At 38.5% G+C, this 18,336-nt stretch overlaps 1 protein-coding gene across 1 annotated transcript in view; it reads right to left on the bottom strand.

The window, feature by feature from the left end:
* Positions 1-18,336, bottom strand: part of CEP112 (centrosomal protein 112) — a 303,594-nt gene that overhangs the window by 236,434 nt on the left and 48,824 nt on the right. Inside the window, exon 8 of the mRNA XM_065415534.1 lies at positions 322-408. Within this exon, the coding sequence (XP_065271606.1) occupies positions 322-408 (87 nt within the window). The remainder of the gene's footprint in view (positions 1-321; positions 409-18,336) is intronic.

The following is an 18,336-nucleotide window of genomic DNA, read 5'->3' as shown; positions in this document are numbered from 1 at the left end:
ACAGAAGTTGCTGGATTGTGAAGCAAAAAAATTTTCTTCAAACACCCATATCTGCAATATCATCACGTAGCACATTAAATAACTTTTCACAGAGACATTTTCCTTTTCCAAGTTCATGCCAGTATTGGAGATCTCCCTTTCAAATCAATTTTTGCAAACTGCAACAAACAACAAAATCTTATTTTAAAGCAAAATGAATGTTAATCTGAAAAAGCTAAAGAAATTAAATTCAGCTCTGAATTATTTATTAGGATCATATTCAATATTATACAGATTCATGTACTGTACATCCCTCAGAAATAACATCCAAACATTTCTTACCTTCTGAACATCAGCATCATGCTTCTGCTGTAATTTAAGCTTTTCTTCATGAAATTTAGCTTCCATTATTTTTGTTTTCATCTCCAGCTTTAAAGGAAAAAGTATCTCATAGTTATTAATTCACTTTCAGAATAAAATTATATTAAGGCCCTTCAGTGATTATTTACTTTCCATAATTAGAAAACTAGTTTTTTGCTTGGGGAGCAGAGGGGTTGCTACTCGATAAATGATACAAAAAAATCCAGGTACAGTTTTTTGAAGTGTTTTCATACCATTTATTTCATACAAACATTAACAGTTTCAATCTGCACCCACTGTTTAAAAAATTGTAGAAGATTTCAGCTGGTGAAAAACAACAATTACTGTCCAAAAAGCTAAAATTATATTTTTAAACAAAACAGTGTGGAAAAAAAAGTTTTAATATTTGTGATAATGCACATAAATCATGCTAAAAGCTCTTTTATTTATTAGGCAGGTGTTTCTCCAATTTATACAAAGGATGTCCTTCAGCTCTCACTCATGTTTATTTTTGTAGGTTTCTATTATTCACAGATTTTATATTCTGTACACACTTCCTTTTTTAAAGATTCTTTTACTTACAAAATCATTAAGATTATTGCTGGCAAATCAGCAAGCTGGAAATATCTTGTTTTTGCCTTTTTATTTGTTTATTGTAGTTTATTTAAAAGCTTCCATGTAACATACCAATGATATTGTTGTTCATTGTAAACAGGCCAAGTTGTTCAGCTAAGATGATAAGATGATAATTTAAATCTCTCATACATTTTTATTATGGCCTTTGAAAAGCATTGTCAGAATTATATCTCCACGTATCATAGCTCTTTTGTGTTTACCAAACAACTTTCTAAAATGACCAATGATACTTTGGACCATACTGTAGCTCTCCCACTTAAAACTAGTTACTTCTGCTGCTCAGGGAGCAATGCAGCCAGAAAGCTGACCCCAACATAGTCAGCCCTACAACCTCCGCTGTTCATAAGTGACACATCAGGCTGGGTCATGGGTGGCAATGGCTGGCCAGCAGAATGTTCTCTACTGGACTGTTCCCACTAGCACAACTTAGGGTACGTCTATACTTACCTCCAGGTCCGGCGGTAAGCAATCGATCTTCTGGGATCGATTTATCGCGTCTTGTCTAGACGCAATAAATCGATCCCGGAAGTGCTCGCCGTCGACGCCGGTACTCCTGCTCCGCGAGAGGAGTACGCGGAGTCGACGGGGGAGCCTGCCTGCCGCGTGTGGACCCGCGGTAAGTTCGAACTAAGATACTTCAACTACGTTATTCACGTAGCTGAAGTTGCGTATCTTAGTTCGAAGTGGGGGGTTAGTGTGGACCAGCCCTTAGACCAACATTTAAGCTGTTCTAAGAGATGCTGAATTGCCACGACTCTCCTCAGCCAGCTGAATACAGGATCCCAGCCACGTTCCCTCCACCCACAGCTTGGCTGGACCCACAGATTTGGCCTCTTGTGTTTACGACATGATGGATAAACTGTATTATATAAAAGAATATGATTGAGATCCCCACATTAGCCTTGCAAGAGCAGAATTGGGCCAGGTGGGCCCAATCAGCTAATTAGGCTTCAAATGGGGGTCTTTTGGCTGGAGGCAGCTAATTAGGAACAGGCTCATCTGTGCAGGAACAGGTGGGACCTATAAAGCCAGGAAGGGGGCTACAGACTGGGGAAGCTGCAGAGAAAAGGCAGTCACCCCCTGGGGAGAGAGTTCTTGGAGCTAGTACACCTAGACAGAGAAGTGGAACCAGAGTGTAGGAAGCAGCCCAGGGAAGGAGCATTGAGGACAGAGAGAGGAAGCCCAGAACTGTTGAACTGAGGGTCCCTGGTCAGGAACCTGAAGTAAAGGGCAGGCCCAGGTTCCCCCACCAGCCATTGAGGGAGTGGCACTGAGGCAGTGAATGGGAAGACCGACTAGGACTGTTGATGGACCGACTGAGTGACCAAGCCAAAGGGCTAAGTGACAAAGAAGATGTTGCAGGTCCTGGAGCGAGAGGAGCTGCAGACCAAAGTGATGGCATGCAAACTGCGGACGGGGCATTGGCCTCCAGAGCTAATCCCCAGAGTGATCAGGAGGAGGCACCATACTGGCAGTGAGTGGAGCACCCCGGGACAAAGAATCAAATTCTTAATTCATTACATTTATTTTTCTCTATTTTCTTTGGTTTAAATCAACACAATATTTCAAGAATTGATCTAATTTTATTTTATGTATATAAAGATACATATTGAATACAAACACGCTGCTATCAGTTCATTATAACACGTAGATATATGAATACAGATATTTTTGTAAATGTATATAGAAAACATCCACATACTAAAAGATCACAACTTTACTGCACTGAATTTAACAAGAAAACCCTATGGGCAATAGATCCTGTCAACAGTTGAAAGTAGGAGAGGCAAGTGCAGCAAGCCCTTCCATCAAGGACTCTCCACATTTAAGTACCAATACATCTAACTGTACTATGGCTAAGAAGGACATCTAACCCAAAGCCCAAAATAGGTCTGAAGTCCTATGCAAGCTACTATACTAGAAAACATCTCCAAGTCTTTTGCCAACAGAGCCAACTCTTTTCAACACAGATGGGTGGACTGATGTCTAATCCAAAGGAAAGGAAATCTATTCCCCTGATTTTCCAGGTATCACAGACTCTTGTATTCTCAAGACAATCAAATGCTTAGACATTTCATAATATGCACTTGTTCCATATATATGTTAAACAGGCTCTCTCACTGGCAACTAGTTTTCCCCAATTAGCAAGAGTGCATTGTAGCCTAGTGTACTAATTCCAGCAGAGTTTCCTTTCAAGTGTAACAGGACCTGGCACTACTATGCAGAAAAGGATTCTAAACTTCATCTGAAGAGGACTAGCGAATGAATGTATCCAGAGATACGGTACGAAAAACTCTGAAAATGCTTGCTTAGGATAAGACAGAGAAGGCTTATTACTCAAGGATAGAAACATTTGAAATACCTTAGGTAGATTAAAATTTCCAAATCCTTTTCCATTTTAGACAAAATGGTTAAACTATTCTTACCTGACAAGTCCCAAATACTCAGCATTCTCCATTTCATTTACAACAAATAAAGACATTATCCAAACAGTGCAGACAAGGTGGGATTTTCAAAAGTTAGATGCCCAACTCTCATTGGCAGAAGGGTGCCTGACTCCCTTAGGTACTTTTTAAAATTCTAGTGTTTTTCTGCCCTGCCTGCTCTGCTGACACCATGTGTGATGTCATCACCAGATACTGGGGAACTCCACATCAGAGACACAAGTAAAACAGGGAACCTATGTTTCAAATATTTAATTAACAAGTTTTTAAGGCGGCATATATTTTAATAATTAGGGGTATCAGGATTTTCTTTTGCCGGGAAAGGGTGTTTTTTAAAGTTTATCTTTGAAGTTAGACTAATCCTGCACTCATTGACTTGTTGGAAAAATTGTGGTCATAATATTTAAGATTATGAGTTTGATACTCAGTTCTATGTCCATGAGGCATAAGTACAGCTGTATTATCTTCCACAGCCGTTTTGAAACCATTAACTCAACTATTTAATGTGATAAACCTAAAAATATTTAATTTTTTGAATTACTGACAGCTTTTCCCTTACATAGAGATGCACAGTGGGCCAGTACAAAGACTATACACCACTTAAGTCCTACTTATGTCCTATTCTAAAGGCTTGAATAGGATTTTAAATTGTGCATATGCCTGGGGCAAACCCTTAGAGTAGGGATGAACTTTTACCTTGACACACTTTCATCAATGATTTGGTAGTAAATATAAAATTGAAGGGTGACACAAAGATTGATGTAATGGCGAACAGGGCAGTCATATAGATAGGTTTGGCAGGATTCAATTTATATTTGTTGGCAAACCTCTATTTTGGCACAACATTGAAATCAACCAGAAAAAAAATCAATTGGTAACAGGTGTTGTGCAGCCTCCCCCACACCTTGCACCTGCAGGGATTGGGTGGCACCAGCCCTGCAGTCATAGGAACGAGGGAGAGGGAACATGAGAGCAGAGCTGCAGAGGGCTCCCTGCATTGCCACAGGGCCAGTAACACCTGATTCCAGGAGGTGCAAACTGCAGGGAAGGCTGAGACCCTGGAGAGGCAGAGCAGACACCCCTGGCCAGGACTACAGAGAGTAGGATGAGTCCCTGGCTACGGGGAGACCAACCTGCTACTGAATGACTCCGTCCATGAGCACAAGCTGTTCAGCAGCAGGGTCTGTGCTCAGACCTCTCCACACCTTACACCTGCAGGGGTCGGCTGTCACCAGCCCCGCAACCAGGCAGGGAGCCCTTTGCAGCTCTGATATCACGACCCTGCTCTGTCACTCACCAGCCAGGAATGTGGAACCATCCATGGGAAGGAACTGTTCAGAAGCACCTTGTGGACAGGGCTCATCCTCCTCTTTGCAGTCCTGGCCATGAGTCTCTGCTATGCAGGGCCAGGACCAGAGCCTTCCCTGCAGCTTGCATCCCAGTGTCTTGGGATGCAAGCTGGGCTAAGCATCCCTGGGCTAAGCATGCGTGAGGCAGGTTGGGGCAAGGGAAGGGGCTTTCCCCCTACATTTTGAATACTCTTAACGATCTCAAAGAAAGGAATATCTCTGAAATTTAAAATGCGCTTAAATGAGTCAAGTTAACTGCAACTTTTACTTACTAGCATGTTAATCTCCTATCACTAAATTAAACTGGTGATAGCTGACAGTATTTCTGTGCCAGCTCCTCTCATCTACCAGCAGTTTCTATGTCTTAAATTGTGTTATATTTTATAGGTCTACTATATATTGCAAACACAAAATATGATACAAACAATGTCATGGTAACCCTTTCATGTGTTGCAGAAAGAAAGCAGATGAAAACAATTTAAACCTCAGTGCATTCATCTTCATCAGAAAAGCAATTGTTGGTTTATGTACTGATGTCCATGTACACTAACAGCTTACATATGGATTCATCTCCTTATTCCTAATTAAGAGGTAGCTTAGAACAGAAAATACACGATGCACTATCCCTGAGACAGAAAAAGAACTTAATTTTTGAGTAGATATTTATCCATAGCTGAAAAGTTTGCAATGAAGTGTGAAATTTATCCATTGCCACAGCCTGAATATCATTCCTTTAGGTTTCTGTCATTGTTTATTCTCCTCACAGAGACTATGAAGCAATTAAACCCTAAGGCCATGTAAACATTACTGATGTCAAACATCTGTGCTGCCCCTGTTATTTAAAGCCATGGAGGGTGATACCAACAGAACAGCTTTTAAGTGCCTAGTCAGACTTTCCTTTCTTCCTATTTTCAAAAACTCATCAACAGCAAACAATTATGTCATCACACCACTGTAAAGCATTTTCAGAAATGTAGGAGTTCTGTGTAAGCTTGAAAGCTGGTCTCTCCCTCACCAACAGAAGTTGGTCCAATAAAAGACGTTACCTCATCCACTTTGTCTGCATTTTCAGAAAGGCAGTTTCAGAAATCTTTAGTAATGCAGCTCATAATCTAAACCTCTTAGTGGCCATCCTATTACTGCCATAAATATCAGTTATCTAGGTGCTTCCCAAATTTTTCATATGTCACAATCCCAGCATTTATCCTGCCACTATTTTTTTTCCCACATGAATTTGCAGAAGTAGTACAATCTGTTTGATCTGTTTAATTATCTGATATATAAACATATCACTATGCAGATCAGCCATGTTATTTTGTGCCTGGGGCTCAGAGATACTTTGAACTCCTATTGATCACTGTTTGCTTGTCTTCACTGGACTAATCACCTTCAGGCCAGAGGTGGCATCTTGAAGGTTTAATGTAGATCAGTATTTTTGGGATATTTGCCAAAACTCTATGTTCACTCACCAGATTTTTTTCAGTGAGTGTGTGTGTGGGGATAGGGTGGGGTGAGGGGTGAACTGTAAATTCTAACTTCAAAGTTAGAACAAATAAAGTAGGGCAACTTATTTTTTTTATTTCAAGACAAAATTTTCAACACCTGCAAAACACCAAGACAAAAAAGGAATTATTAATCCACAATGATTAATAATCATATAAAATGAAACATAACAAAACTTCATTCTTTACCATGTAATTAGTAAACTTCCTACTGAATGCCATTTACTCAACTCTTAATACATGGAGCTAAGTAATAGTAAACAAGAATTCTTTGCACATATAGTGTTTCATCTGGATAATTCAAATGTTGAATCATTGTAGAAGTACTGCACTGCACTTCTCTTGAACAACAGATTTTATCTAGTAGAGAATCTTTTTAAATTATAGATGATTGGAAGTCTTCATTATTTAGTATTAGATACTATTTTCACACTTCTAAAATTATGCCTCCAAACAGTGTAACATCACGTACAGTAGTTATTACATTCCATTTTTCGCTTCTTGTGGCAGACTGACGCCCCACTAATCTCGAAATCTATGCTGCTGCCCACCTCATCTTTATGTTTCCATGAAATGGAAAGAAAGGAACAATTACCATATATCAAGGATATTAAGCTGAAATCCTAGCTCCACTGAAGTCAACAGCAAAACTCCTGTTGATTTCAATGGGGACATGATTTCATCCTAAGAACTTTAAACTTGTGCATGTACTTCATAGAAGATACAGTACGGCGAAGAAAGTGAACAAGAATCTATTTCCTACAGGGCCTGTAGTGAAGAATGTGCAGAGGTTCTGGTATCCTATGGGGAAAACGCAATTATAATACATTTTCTGTGGCAATTCGTTACCTACTCTCCTTAGCTATCATGACTGTGTAACAAACATATATGGCAAAATTTGTTGAAACATGAACTGATGCTAGCAACAAAAGGTCAAACTTTCTCTGCACCAAATTATCAAGTAGAATTAGGTATATTATATATTTATTAAACTACTGTCTGCCCATTCTGAAACACTTTCAAGGTTTTATTATTTTATATTTACAAAATAAGTTTGTACCCCACTCCCTTATTTTTAAACAATGAAGATGAGTAAGGATAATTGTCCTCATTTTATTCCCCAAAATAAACTGAGGCAGGACAGAATGACTGACTTGCGAAAAGTCACACAGAAAGCCATTGGCAGAAAAAGGAAACCAATAAAACCTTTATTTATCCTGGTTTATTTTTCGTAAATTTATGCAATTAGAGTATAGTTTATTGATGCATGAATTTCTCTTAAATTCTTAGTACTGAACTGTTGACATTACAAAATATAGTTATCCTCTCCACTTCCACAACGATGCACTCATAAAATACATGAGAATAGCAAAACAAAGTTCCTCATTTTCAAATTAATCACATATCCTTTCTTATAACCCATTATGTCTGTCCGTGAGATAATGTATACATGAATAATGACTTGCAAGGAAGTATATAGATAGGTAAAATGTTTTTTATATAAAGCAAGAGCTAAAACCATCCTTTTTCACTGGTAAGTAAAGGATTTTGTAGAGCAGTACTGCCACTTAATCTTAAAGGGATTTCAAGCAGAAAATACAAATTAGTGGTCTTTATGGGCGGGGGGGGGTGGAGGAGATAGGGGATTATTTTGGTGTGGCATACACTTTTTTCCCTTTTAACAAAATATCTCCTTTCCTGGCATAAGTTTATTTATCATTCTGACTGTATTCTTTCCAACAGAAATACAAGATCCGAAACATCCTGAAGCCTAAAAGAGGCAAGACATTAAAAGAAAAATGAACAGCAACACAAAGAACTGCAGTGAAAGTGAGACTCGTGTACGTCAGGAACAAAATCTCAACCATGACCACAGCACAGGCCTTAGCTTAAAGTGCAGTGGAGCGGACTTCTTTGCAACTCCAGCATGGCGCTCTCAGGGCGCTTTGTACATGAGAGCTGACTGATCTTTAGGCCTTAAGCAAAAAAAAGCTGCTCTCTGCAAGAGTTATAAGAAGGTCCACAGCCTGTGTCCTTTGCCTAAGCTATTTAGGATAAAGCTGTCTGAAGGATAACAGGAGAAAAATCTCAAGATTTAAAGAGGGGGACTGCTTCACTGTAGATGATTTTACATATAATATCTCATCTTAAAATTCCTCGGAGGTTAAAAACTACAGTATGTCTAAGCTGCACCAGCAGTGGAATGAATGACTACAGTAAAGCTTACGTTGCCACACCAAACTACTCTGCAAATAATTTATCAAGGAACAAAATGAAGGTATCCTTGACAAAGATCATACTCTGGTGAAAAGTCAGGTTTCCTTCTCAGCTAAAGACTTAAGGAGAAGTCCTTGACTTTGTGTAACAGGATGATCAAGCCTAATAACAACACATCCTTTCCTCCTGGGCCCCCAAAGTATCTAATCACTAAACAAGTGGGGCACCTCTCAGAGGTTTGACTCATTCCATTTGATGAATCTAGGTTTCTATATAAACAAACAAGTAATCTGAGTTGGGCATACGGATTGTTTTTTGCTATATGCAAAAATTACTTTTTTTCTCTGTGTCGAGGATACTGTGCTTCTCCATTGTTGTGTTTGAATTTTCCAAAAACGATTCTTTTAGGGAGCACAGATTTTTTTTTGCCTACATTTCTACTTGTTTTAAATTTATAAAACTATCAGATTTTCAAACACATTCTACAAATTAAAGGAAGTCATAAATAATTTTCTTCCTGATAGAACATAATGCACAATAAAAGCAGCTTTTCCATCTGGAATTTGCATTAACCTGGGGCATTTTTCTTGTTGTTTTTCAAGTGATATCAAAAGTATCAGTACAATTAAAAAAAAACTCCACACATTATTTCACTTACTGACAGAACTCACATGGTACTATAATGTTAGATATAGGAAGAAATTAAAATTAAATTACTTAAAATACATACTTCTGTTGTAGAAATAATTTTTGGTAATTGTCATTTTGAAATTGTAGATATCTAGCTTTGGGCTTAACCCTACAATTCAATCTGCATAGATAGAAAAGCTTCACACATCTAAAGAGTCTACCTCAGTGGTTCGCAACCTATTTACCATTGTGGGCTGCATCCAATACTACCTGTATGGTCCTGAGGATGTCACATGGGCCGCAGCTGTGTGCTGATTGGGCTGCAAGCACCCCACAGGCCACATGTTGAGAACCACTGGTTCTACCTACATGGATGGGGCAACTCATAAAATTAAGCATATGTGTCAGTTTTTGCAAGACTGGTGCCATATCTCAACAAAAATAAAACTGCAATTAAGCAATTTTAAGTACATTCCAAAATCACAATAAAAAGAGCGGCTTGGTATGCAACTCCTTTTCTATATAATTGCATTTTAATAATTTATAGTTTTCACCAGGAAATTAAAATAAGAAAATTAAAATTTCACTAGGAAAATTTTTGAAGGTTTAAAATTTTCATTGTTAATTCACAAAGTAAAGGCCTCATATATTCATTATTTATATGGATGTTTTTCAGTTTTAAAATTTTTGTAAAGGACATGCTTACGCTATAAACAATGTGATAGCCACTCAAATTATGAATTAACAGGACATTATTTTTGCTCTAACGTTGATGTTTTCAGTCTGCCACTTATTTTCCCCAACAAGAAAGTATCTAGTATATTTCTCAAAATCCCTTAGGCACTGGTTTGAACACAGATTTTACATCTTTTTGTACTTATAAATTAATTAAAAATTTAGAGCCATTGTCACTTCACAATTTACATGGAGATCTGTTTCATGTCTTTCAAAAAAGAAAATATTTTTAATATTGTCATAGATTTCAACTTTAAGGGAAAAAATTCAATCTGCATAGATAGAAAAGCTTCACACATCTAAAGAGTCTACCTCAGTGGTTCGCAACCTATTTACCATTGTGGGCTGCATCCAATACTACCTGTATGGTCCTGAGGATGTCACATGGGCCGCAGCTGTGTGCTGATTGGGCTGCAAGCACCCCACAGGCCACATGTTGAGAACCACTGGTTCTACCTACATGGATGGGGCAACTCATAAAATTAAGCATATGTGTCAGTTTTTGCAAGACTGGTGCCATATCTCAACAAAAATAAAACTGCAATTAAGCAATTTTAAGTACATTCCAAAATCACAATAAAAAGAGCGGCTTGGTATGCAACTCCTTTTCTATATAATTGCATTTTAATAATTTATAGTTTTCACCAGGAAATTAAAATAAGAAAATTAAAATTTCACTAGGAAAATTTTTGAAGGTTTAAAATTTTCATTGTTAATTCACAAAGTAAAGGCCTCATATATTCATTATTTATATGGATGTTTTTCAGTTTTAAAATTTTTGTAAAGGACATGCTTACGCTATAAACAATGTGATAGCCACTCAAATTATGAATTAACAGGACATTATTTTTGCTCTAACGTTGATGTTTTCAGTCTGCCACTTATTTTCCCCAACAAGAAAGTATCTAGTATATTTCTCAAAATCCCTTAGGCACTGGTTTGAACACAGATTTTACATCTTTTTGTACTTATAAATTAATTAAAAATTTAGAGCCATTGTCACTTCACAATTTACATGGAGATCTGTTTCATGTCTTTCAAAAAAGAAAATATTTTTAATATTGTCATAGATTTCAACTTTAAGGGAAAAAATTTTTAAGTGAATGATTAGTTTTGTCACTGATCAAATTTAGTCATTTAAAGTAATTTTATTCACAATAACACATCATATTAAATATTTTAAGGAATTCTTAAATGCTGCAGTGAAAGAACATTCAGTAGTTTTATTTGGAGTGACAACTGTCCCACTTCTTATACATCATGAACATTCTCTAACACTTGTAGCGAAGACACTTGAGGATCAGTAAGTGCCAAAAAGCCTGAAATGTTTAACTGTCAAAGTTCACATACAGTAGCAAATCTTGATAAACAGAAAAAAAACCAGAGCTCTAAAATGCAAAAAATTGCATCCTCTTTAGTGCTTAAAGTTCCAGTCCTGAAAGTTGATTCATCCAGGTGGAATCTTGTGCCCACACAGAATTTTATTGGCTTCAAATGGTGACAGAGGAAAAATCAGTCCAGACTGCAGGATCAGAGCCTAAGTGAAAAGTTCCAATAGGACTCAATTCTGCAAAGTGCTCAGTTCCCTCAACTCCCATTGAAGTGAGTGGCATTTGTGCGTGCTCAGCCCCATGCAGGATCAAAGCCATAGTGAGTGGAGAGGCAAACAGACAATTATCCCACTACCTAAATCAAGTTACAGTAACTCCTCGCTTAACGTTATAGTTATGTTCCTGAAAAATGCGACTTTAAGTGAAACGATGTTAAACGAATCCAATTTCTCCATAAGAATTACATTAAAATAATGTAAACGGGGGGTTAGGTTCCAGGGAAATGTTTTTCACCAGACAAAAAACTAGATAGATAGATAGATAGATAGATAGATAGATAGATAGATAGATAGATAGATAGATAGATAGATAGATAGATAGATAGATAGATAGATAGATATACACACACACACACAGTATAGGTTTTAAACAAACAATTTAATACTTAACTGTTCACAACTATGATGATTGTGAAGCTTGGTTGAGGTGGTGAAATTAGAGGGTGGAAGAGGGTGGGATATTTCCCAGGGAATGCCTTGCTGCTAAATCAGTGGTTCTCAAACTTTTGTACTGGTGACCCCTTTCACATAGCAAACCTCTGAGTGCGACCCCCCCCATATAAATAAAAAATACTTTATTATATATTTAACACCATTAGAAATGCTGGAGGCAAAGCGGGGTTTGGGGTGGAGGCTGACAGCTCGCGACCCCCCATGTAATAACCTCATGACCCCCTGAGGGGTCCCGACCCCCAGTTTGAGAACCCCTGTGCTACATGATGAACTAGCACTCAGCTGAGCCCTCAAGGGTTAAGACATTGTTGTTAATGTAACCCCACATTCTACAAGGCAGCAGGAATGGAGGGGAGGGGAGATAGCATAGCAGACAGAGACAGACATACACCTTGTGTGTGGGAGAGAGAGAGATACACACTGCCCCTTTAAGTAAGCTGACCCACTCTTAAGTGCATTGTCTTTTTAAGTGGATCAGGAAGTTGAGAGAGCAGCTGCTGCCCCAGGCTCTCTCTGTCTCTCTCCCTGTCCCTACCCTGCTCTATATGGAGAAGAAGGGGTAAGGGGGGGGTGTAGGAGCAGGCAGGGCCGGCGCTTCCATTTAAGCAACCTAGGCGACCGGCACCAGGATTTGGGGGGGCAGCATTTTGCCGCCCTCGGCGGCAATTCAGCGGCGGGGGGTCCTTCCGCGCTCCGGGTCTTCGGCGGCAATTCTGCAGCGGGTCCTTCGGGGGGAGGGGGACACCCTAACATTAGCCCCCCCTGCACAGCAAGCAGGAGGCTCGGGGAGCAGCTCCAAGGCAGAGGGCAGGAGCAGCACATGGCAGTGGTGCGGGGAGGGATAGCTGCAATTGCTAGCCTGCTGGCAGCTGCTGCACAGGGAACTTAGGGGAGCGGGGAGCTGATGGGGGCCTGTCGGTCCACCCTGGTTCCAAGCCCCCACCAGCTAGCTTCAACAGGCTGCTCTTCCTGCAAGCAGTGGACAAAGCAGGCGGCTGCCAAGACGTTAGAAGGGAGCATTGCACAACTTTAAACAAGCATGTTCCCTAATTGATCAGCAATGTAACAACGAAACAACTTTAACTGGGACGACTTTAAGTGAGGAGTTACTGTATTAGCCAGTTCATCTGTCACCCCAAACACTAATTAAGCAACAGAAATCCCAATGATTTCTCTATGTAGCAGAAATTAGAAAATAAACTGTAATAATAAATAAATAAACCCAGTTTCTATGCACCAAATATACGTACAATTGAAACCCACACATTTGCTTTTTGTTTACAAATATGATTCATAGTTTTCTAATGTGTATTTCATCAATCTCTGAGTCTTTGTTCAATTCCAGCCATCTCGGTATCTACTAAAACATCAAACTTACATTCATTTTTCACACATTTTCCACATATAGACCATTATATTGCAATTCATCTCAGAATTTCCACTCCATTTTTTTTATTATAGAAAAACTATATTGCAGATGGAAAGTAAATGTCACATATGTGGCACATACAGCATTGTTAAGAAATCTAATACCAGCAGTATCAATATTAGTAAATTATAAAAGTTACAAAGTCAGTTTGGAAAAATGTTTCTCATCCTGGCTGTACATTGCCTGTAGCTCTATTATTTCAGTGCCATGCCAATCTACTACTAAAATAAGTTTTTGGTCTTACTAAGATCAACATTGAAGGGTTAAAGTAAATAAAAATTAGATTTCATGACTTTGAAGTCAATGGGACTACTTTTGTAAGTAAAGTTTTGTAGAAACTTAGTGGGTCAGAAATAGGGTGACAGATGGCAAATGTGAAAAATCGGGACGGGGGTAGAGGGTAATTGGTGCCTATATAAGAAAAAGCCCCAAATATCGGGACTGTCCCTATAAAATTGGGCCCTCTTGTCATCCTAGTCAGAAATCACCTGAACAAGAGATATGGTTTTGTAAAGGGAAATCATGCCTCCCCAATCCATCTGAATGCTTTGAGGGTGTCAGCAAGCATGTGGACAAAGGTGATCTAATTGCTATAATGTACTTGGACTTTCAGAAAGCTTTGACAAGATTCCACACCAAAAGGCTCTTAAGCAAAGTTAATAGTCATGGGATAAGAGGGAAGGTCCTCTCATACATCAGTAACTGGCTAAAAGATAGGAAACAAAGGGCAGGAATAAATGGTCAATTTTTACAGTGGAAAGAGGTAAACAGTGGAGTCCCACAAGAATCTGTAGTGGGACCTGCAATGTTCAACATTTTCATAAATGATCTGGAAAAGGGGATAAGCAGTGAGGTGGCAAAGTTTGCAGACATTACAAAATTGCTCAAGATAGTTAAGTCCAAAGCTGATTGAAAAGAGTTACAAAAGGATCTCATAAAACTGGATGACTGAGCAACAAAATGGCTGATGAAATTCAATATTAATAAGTGCAAAGTAATGCACATTGGAAAAAATACAGATCAACCCATCCATAAGCCATAACAGGCTTCACAACAACTCCCTTCCCACTCCTTTTACTAGACTCAGCAGAATTGGACACGCCTAAGTATGATCATCAGCCCCATTAAATGCCTAAATAGGAGTCCATAATTTATTGATTCTGCATTATAGAAATTCTAAAAAAGGGCACCCAGCCATCCACATACTTTTTACGTACTTTGGCCTTGTCTGCTCACACTCTTGTATGAATTTAAACTAAACTAGTAGAAACCCTATACAGACATTTTTATTTTGGTGTACATTGTTTATTCCTAATTAGATGTAAGGTAAATGTAAGGCCTGCTCGACACAACATGGTTAGGTCTATGTAAGCTGAGTTGCATCTAGGTAGCTGTGGAAGTGTCTTCATTTAAATCTGGCTCCTGCCAATATAAGTGCCTCTCTACGCCCATTTAGTAACACCACCTCCCCCTCTGGTGTAGAGTCACAGTAAATATAATTAGGTTGACGCAGTGTCAGTGCACACACCACGTTGCTTATGTCAACAGTTCCAGGCTTTCAGGGGCTATCACAAAATGCCCCACACTGACAATACAATTGATACAAGTACTCCTGGTGAGGATGTGCACCGCCGACACAAGGAGCCAAGTGTTCTCACACACGCAAGCAATTTAATAACTGTAATGGCTGTATGCCAACATAAGTTAGGTTGACATAATTTTGTAGTGTAGCCATGACCTAAGTAAGTCTAGTTTAAATTGAAATAAGAGTGTCCACACAGCCTTTTTCACTGGCTTAACTAAAAGAGTTTAAAATAACATCTTAATTTAAACCAGTGCAACTCCACATGTAGACAAGTCCTGAAAAAAATACATCATAAGAACAGCAATTTAATATAACCCACCACAAATCCCCGGCCCTTCAAAAATTCCCCACCCCTGAAATCACAATTCCCCCCATACCGTTTTCAGGTGCTTGTGGAAAACGATGAGCCTCACAATGAGCCCTCTCAATCTTTGGATTTGAGCTATTTTGGATTAAAAACCAAAATGAATTCCAAAGCCAGGGGTCAAACTATTCAATTTAGGTTTGTCTGGAATAAGCAAGCTTCCTAAATCTTTCATAGAAGGTGGCCCCTGAAGAGCACTCTAAAGCTTTGTGGGGGCTGGAGCGGGCCCCTTCGACAAGTTCCTAAAGCTCATCAGGAGACTTAGGCACTCACCCTACTCCTGTACATTTCATAAGGTCTGCAGGAGTAAGGCACCTCTCATGTGGATACTGTGAAGAGACACAGGAAAGGAGGAGGGAATGTCTCTGAATATGTTACTTTCTGCAATCCTCAGGCTTTCCCCACCCACAGGTGAAACAGAAGTATTCAATAATGGAGATTATAATGTATGTATGTAAGCCATTGCATGATGATTCTCCTAATTTGAATGTCCATGTATGAGGAAAGAACTGTATTGGGACTTGGAAGATCTGGGTTTAACTGCCAGCGCTGCCACAGACTATTTATGTGATCTTGGGCAGATCACTTAAGCCCAGTGTCCTTCAGTTCACCATCTGTAAAATAGCAGAAATAATATTTCATGGATCTCACTCTTTGTCTGAATTGTCTATTTAGACTAAGGTCTAAAGTGCAGGAACAGTCTTAATGCACATGAACAGTGCAAAGAAAATGGGGCCCTGATCTTGGTAGGATATTCCAGGTGCTACTGTAAAACAAATAATTATTGTAATGCAAAAATATATAAGCTATACAGAGAAGATAAACAGAAGAAGTAGTGCAGGACTGGTACTATATGTCTCTATTTATGATTTAAGCAAGCAACAAAGAATGAAGTTTGTGGTTGTAAAATTATTTGAATATGGATACAAAGGGAGTTGTAAATGAGTTAACAAGTCTATGCATAGATTTAGGGCCCCTAATTATCAGCAACTGATATGAGATTCCAGGTGTTTTACAGTTGTGTAATTTATGTGCAGAATGCACATATAGAAAATTTAACCCTGTGCAATGATTTTCTACCCCAGCTACATTTCTTCATAAATGAATACAGGTTAACACACTAAGAAGCTAAAAAAATACTCTTAATAAACTGTTTAGTAGTTTGTGATGAAACACAAAGTGCAATGCTTTTTTTCTCTCCTAGAAAAAATTATTTTCCTTTTAAGAATAAACAAAGTTCATGAAAGATTGGTGATTGGGGCCTGAATCACATTTATATTGTATTTTCAAAGACTTTCTTTACCTTTGAATTGAAGAGAGCCTTGCAAACCTCATGTGAGCAGATGCCTTTCCTAACCTGCTCTCTAACACAGTTCACATATTAGGGAGAGTCCAAACTCAGCCCCTTGTTGGAGCTTGGTTTTATTAACACAAATATAAACAATACAGCAACAAAGATTGGCTTAAACCTTTTTGCCCAGGCTTCGGGCTCTTAAGGTTCTTCATGTGTGTTGTGTGGGTTTTTTATATATATATATATAAAACCCACACAACACATATATATGCACATGCACACACACACCCCATTATAGGAAAACAATACTGACACAGTTTATAACATTCTTGGCAAAAATATCTGATTTTAATGAAGAGAAAAATGTCTACTCCATGATGTAGCCCAAAGCATAGCCATTTTAATTTTACATTTTTAAAAGCTCAGGTTAATTACAAGAGTCATCCTTTAGAATGCTGTCATCAAATTAGTTTTTATTAATTGCTCTTAATCAAGGATGCATTAAATGTCTAATTCGTATGTTTAAATATTTTCCCATGGAATAAAGCTATTAAGAGGAAGAATCAAAACCTTTATAAAGTTCATTCACACTGACCACTTCATAAAACTAATGAAAGGAGAAGCCAGACTGGTGAATCTCACTGCCAGATTTAAGACCAGAGTCCCGGTATCTGGGTCCTCCAGCCAGCCTTCCCCACTGCTTGATGCATTTTTTTCCTTCACTCTTGTTCAATGTCCGTTTTCCTTGAATTATTTTTCTACCATTTTCATCTTTCTAAAATGCTTTGTTCATTTTTCTTCTATAATTCCCTCGCTTCTTTAACTTGACATTTTTATTTTAGCTGTTCTCTTTAATCTGAGTCCCAGTTTCTCTAGTCCTCCATTTCTACTCACCTTTCAACCCATTTCTTCTCTCTCCCTCTTGAATGAGGGATGGACTCTACATTTGCCAGTCCTCAAAACGCAGGTCAAAGTGTCCACAAGGTGACAGAGTTACTCCGTTTTCAACATCTCAAACCCTGTAGACATTTAACTATAAAAATGTCACAGAGAGCTCTCTCCCGGTGATAAAGAGCGGCTACACAGTGCAACTTACAACGGGGCAACTGCAGCGGCAGAGATGCGCTTTTGTAAGGTGTGCAGTGTAGATGTAGCTTTATATCCTGGAACCAACATGGCGACAACTACACTGCATATTTCCCTTCCTTGTCTCACAAGTCACATATCGAGTTTCATAACATAGTTGTTACACCCTGCATAGCCTTCAATAATTGCCTCATCTACAATCACGCCAGGAGTAGCACTATAGAGAATATACCGTAATTAGGCTACCTTCACAAGCCCTGTAAATACTCTTACAGTAGAATTCATGGCTGTACTATAAAAACCTTTAGATTAAAAGAATAAATAAAAGTTTGTCTCTTGATTTTTTTATTGCCAGTTATTTGCATTCTACTAACATTAGAAAAGCAGAATGTTAAGTGACTTAAAATATTTTTGCTTCAGATCTGTTGAGCATTTATTGAGTTTAGATACTTTGCTTACTGGGGAAAAAAATCTACTGTAGAGAGATGATAAAGGTAACAAAGATAAAAAATGATCTAGCAAAGAATAAAAATGTGAAACTGAAAAAATATGGAACAGAAGAAGCCCTTTAAAGAAACACAAAGTAGTTCCAAAATGAAGTATTTTATGTCAAGTAAATTGATTGGGGGCAACCCACAACCACTAAAATAGTAGATTCATATAA

The sequence above is a fragment of the Emys orbicularis genome, chromosome 13, assembly GCF_028017835.1.
Source record: "Emys orbicularis isolate rEmyOrb1 chromosome 13, rEmyOrb1.hap1, whole genome shotgun sequence".
NCBI classification, from domain to species: Eukaryota; Metazoa; Chordata; order Testudines; family Emydidae; genus Emys; species Emys orbicularis.
Note: the sequence above shows the minus strand (reverse complement) of the source record. Positions and strands in the feature narration are given on the sequence as shown.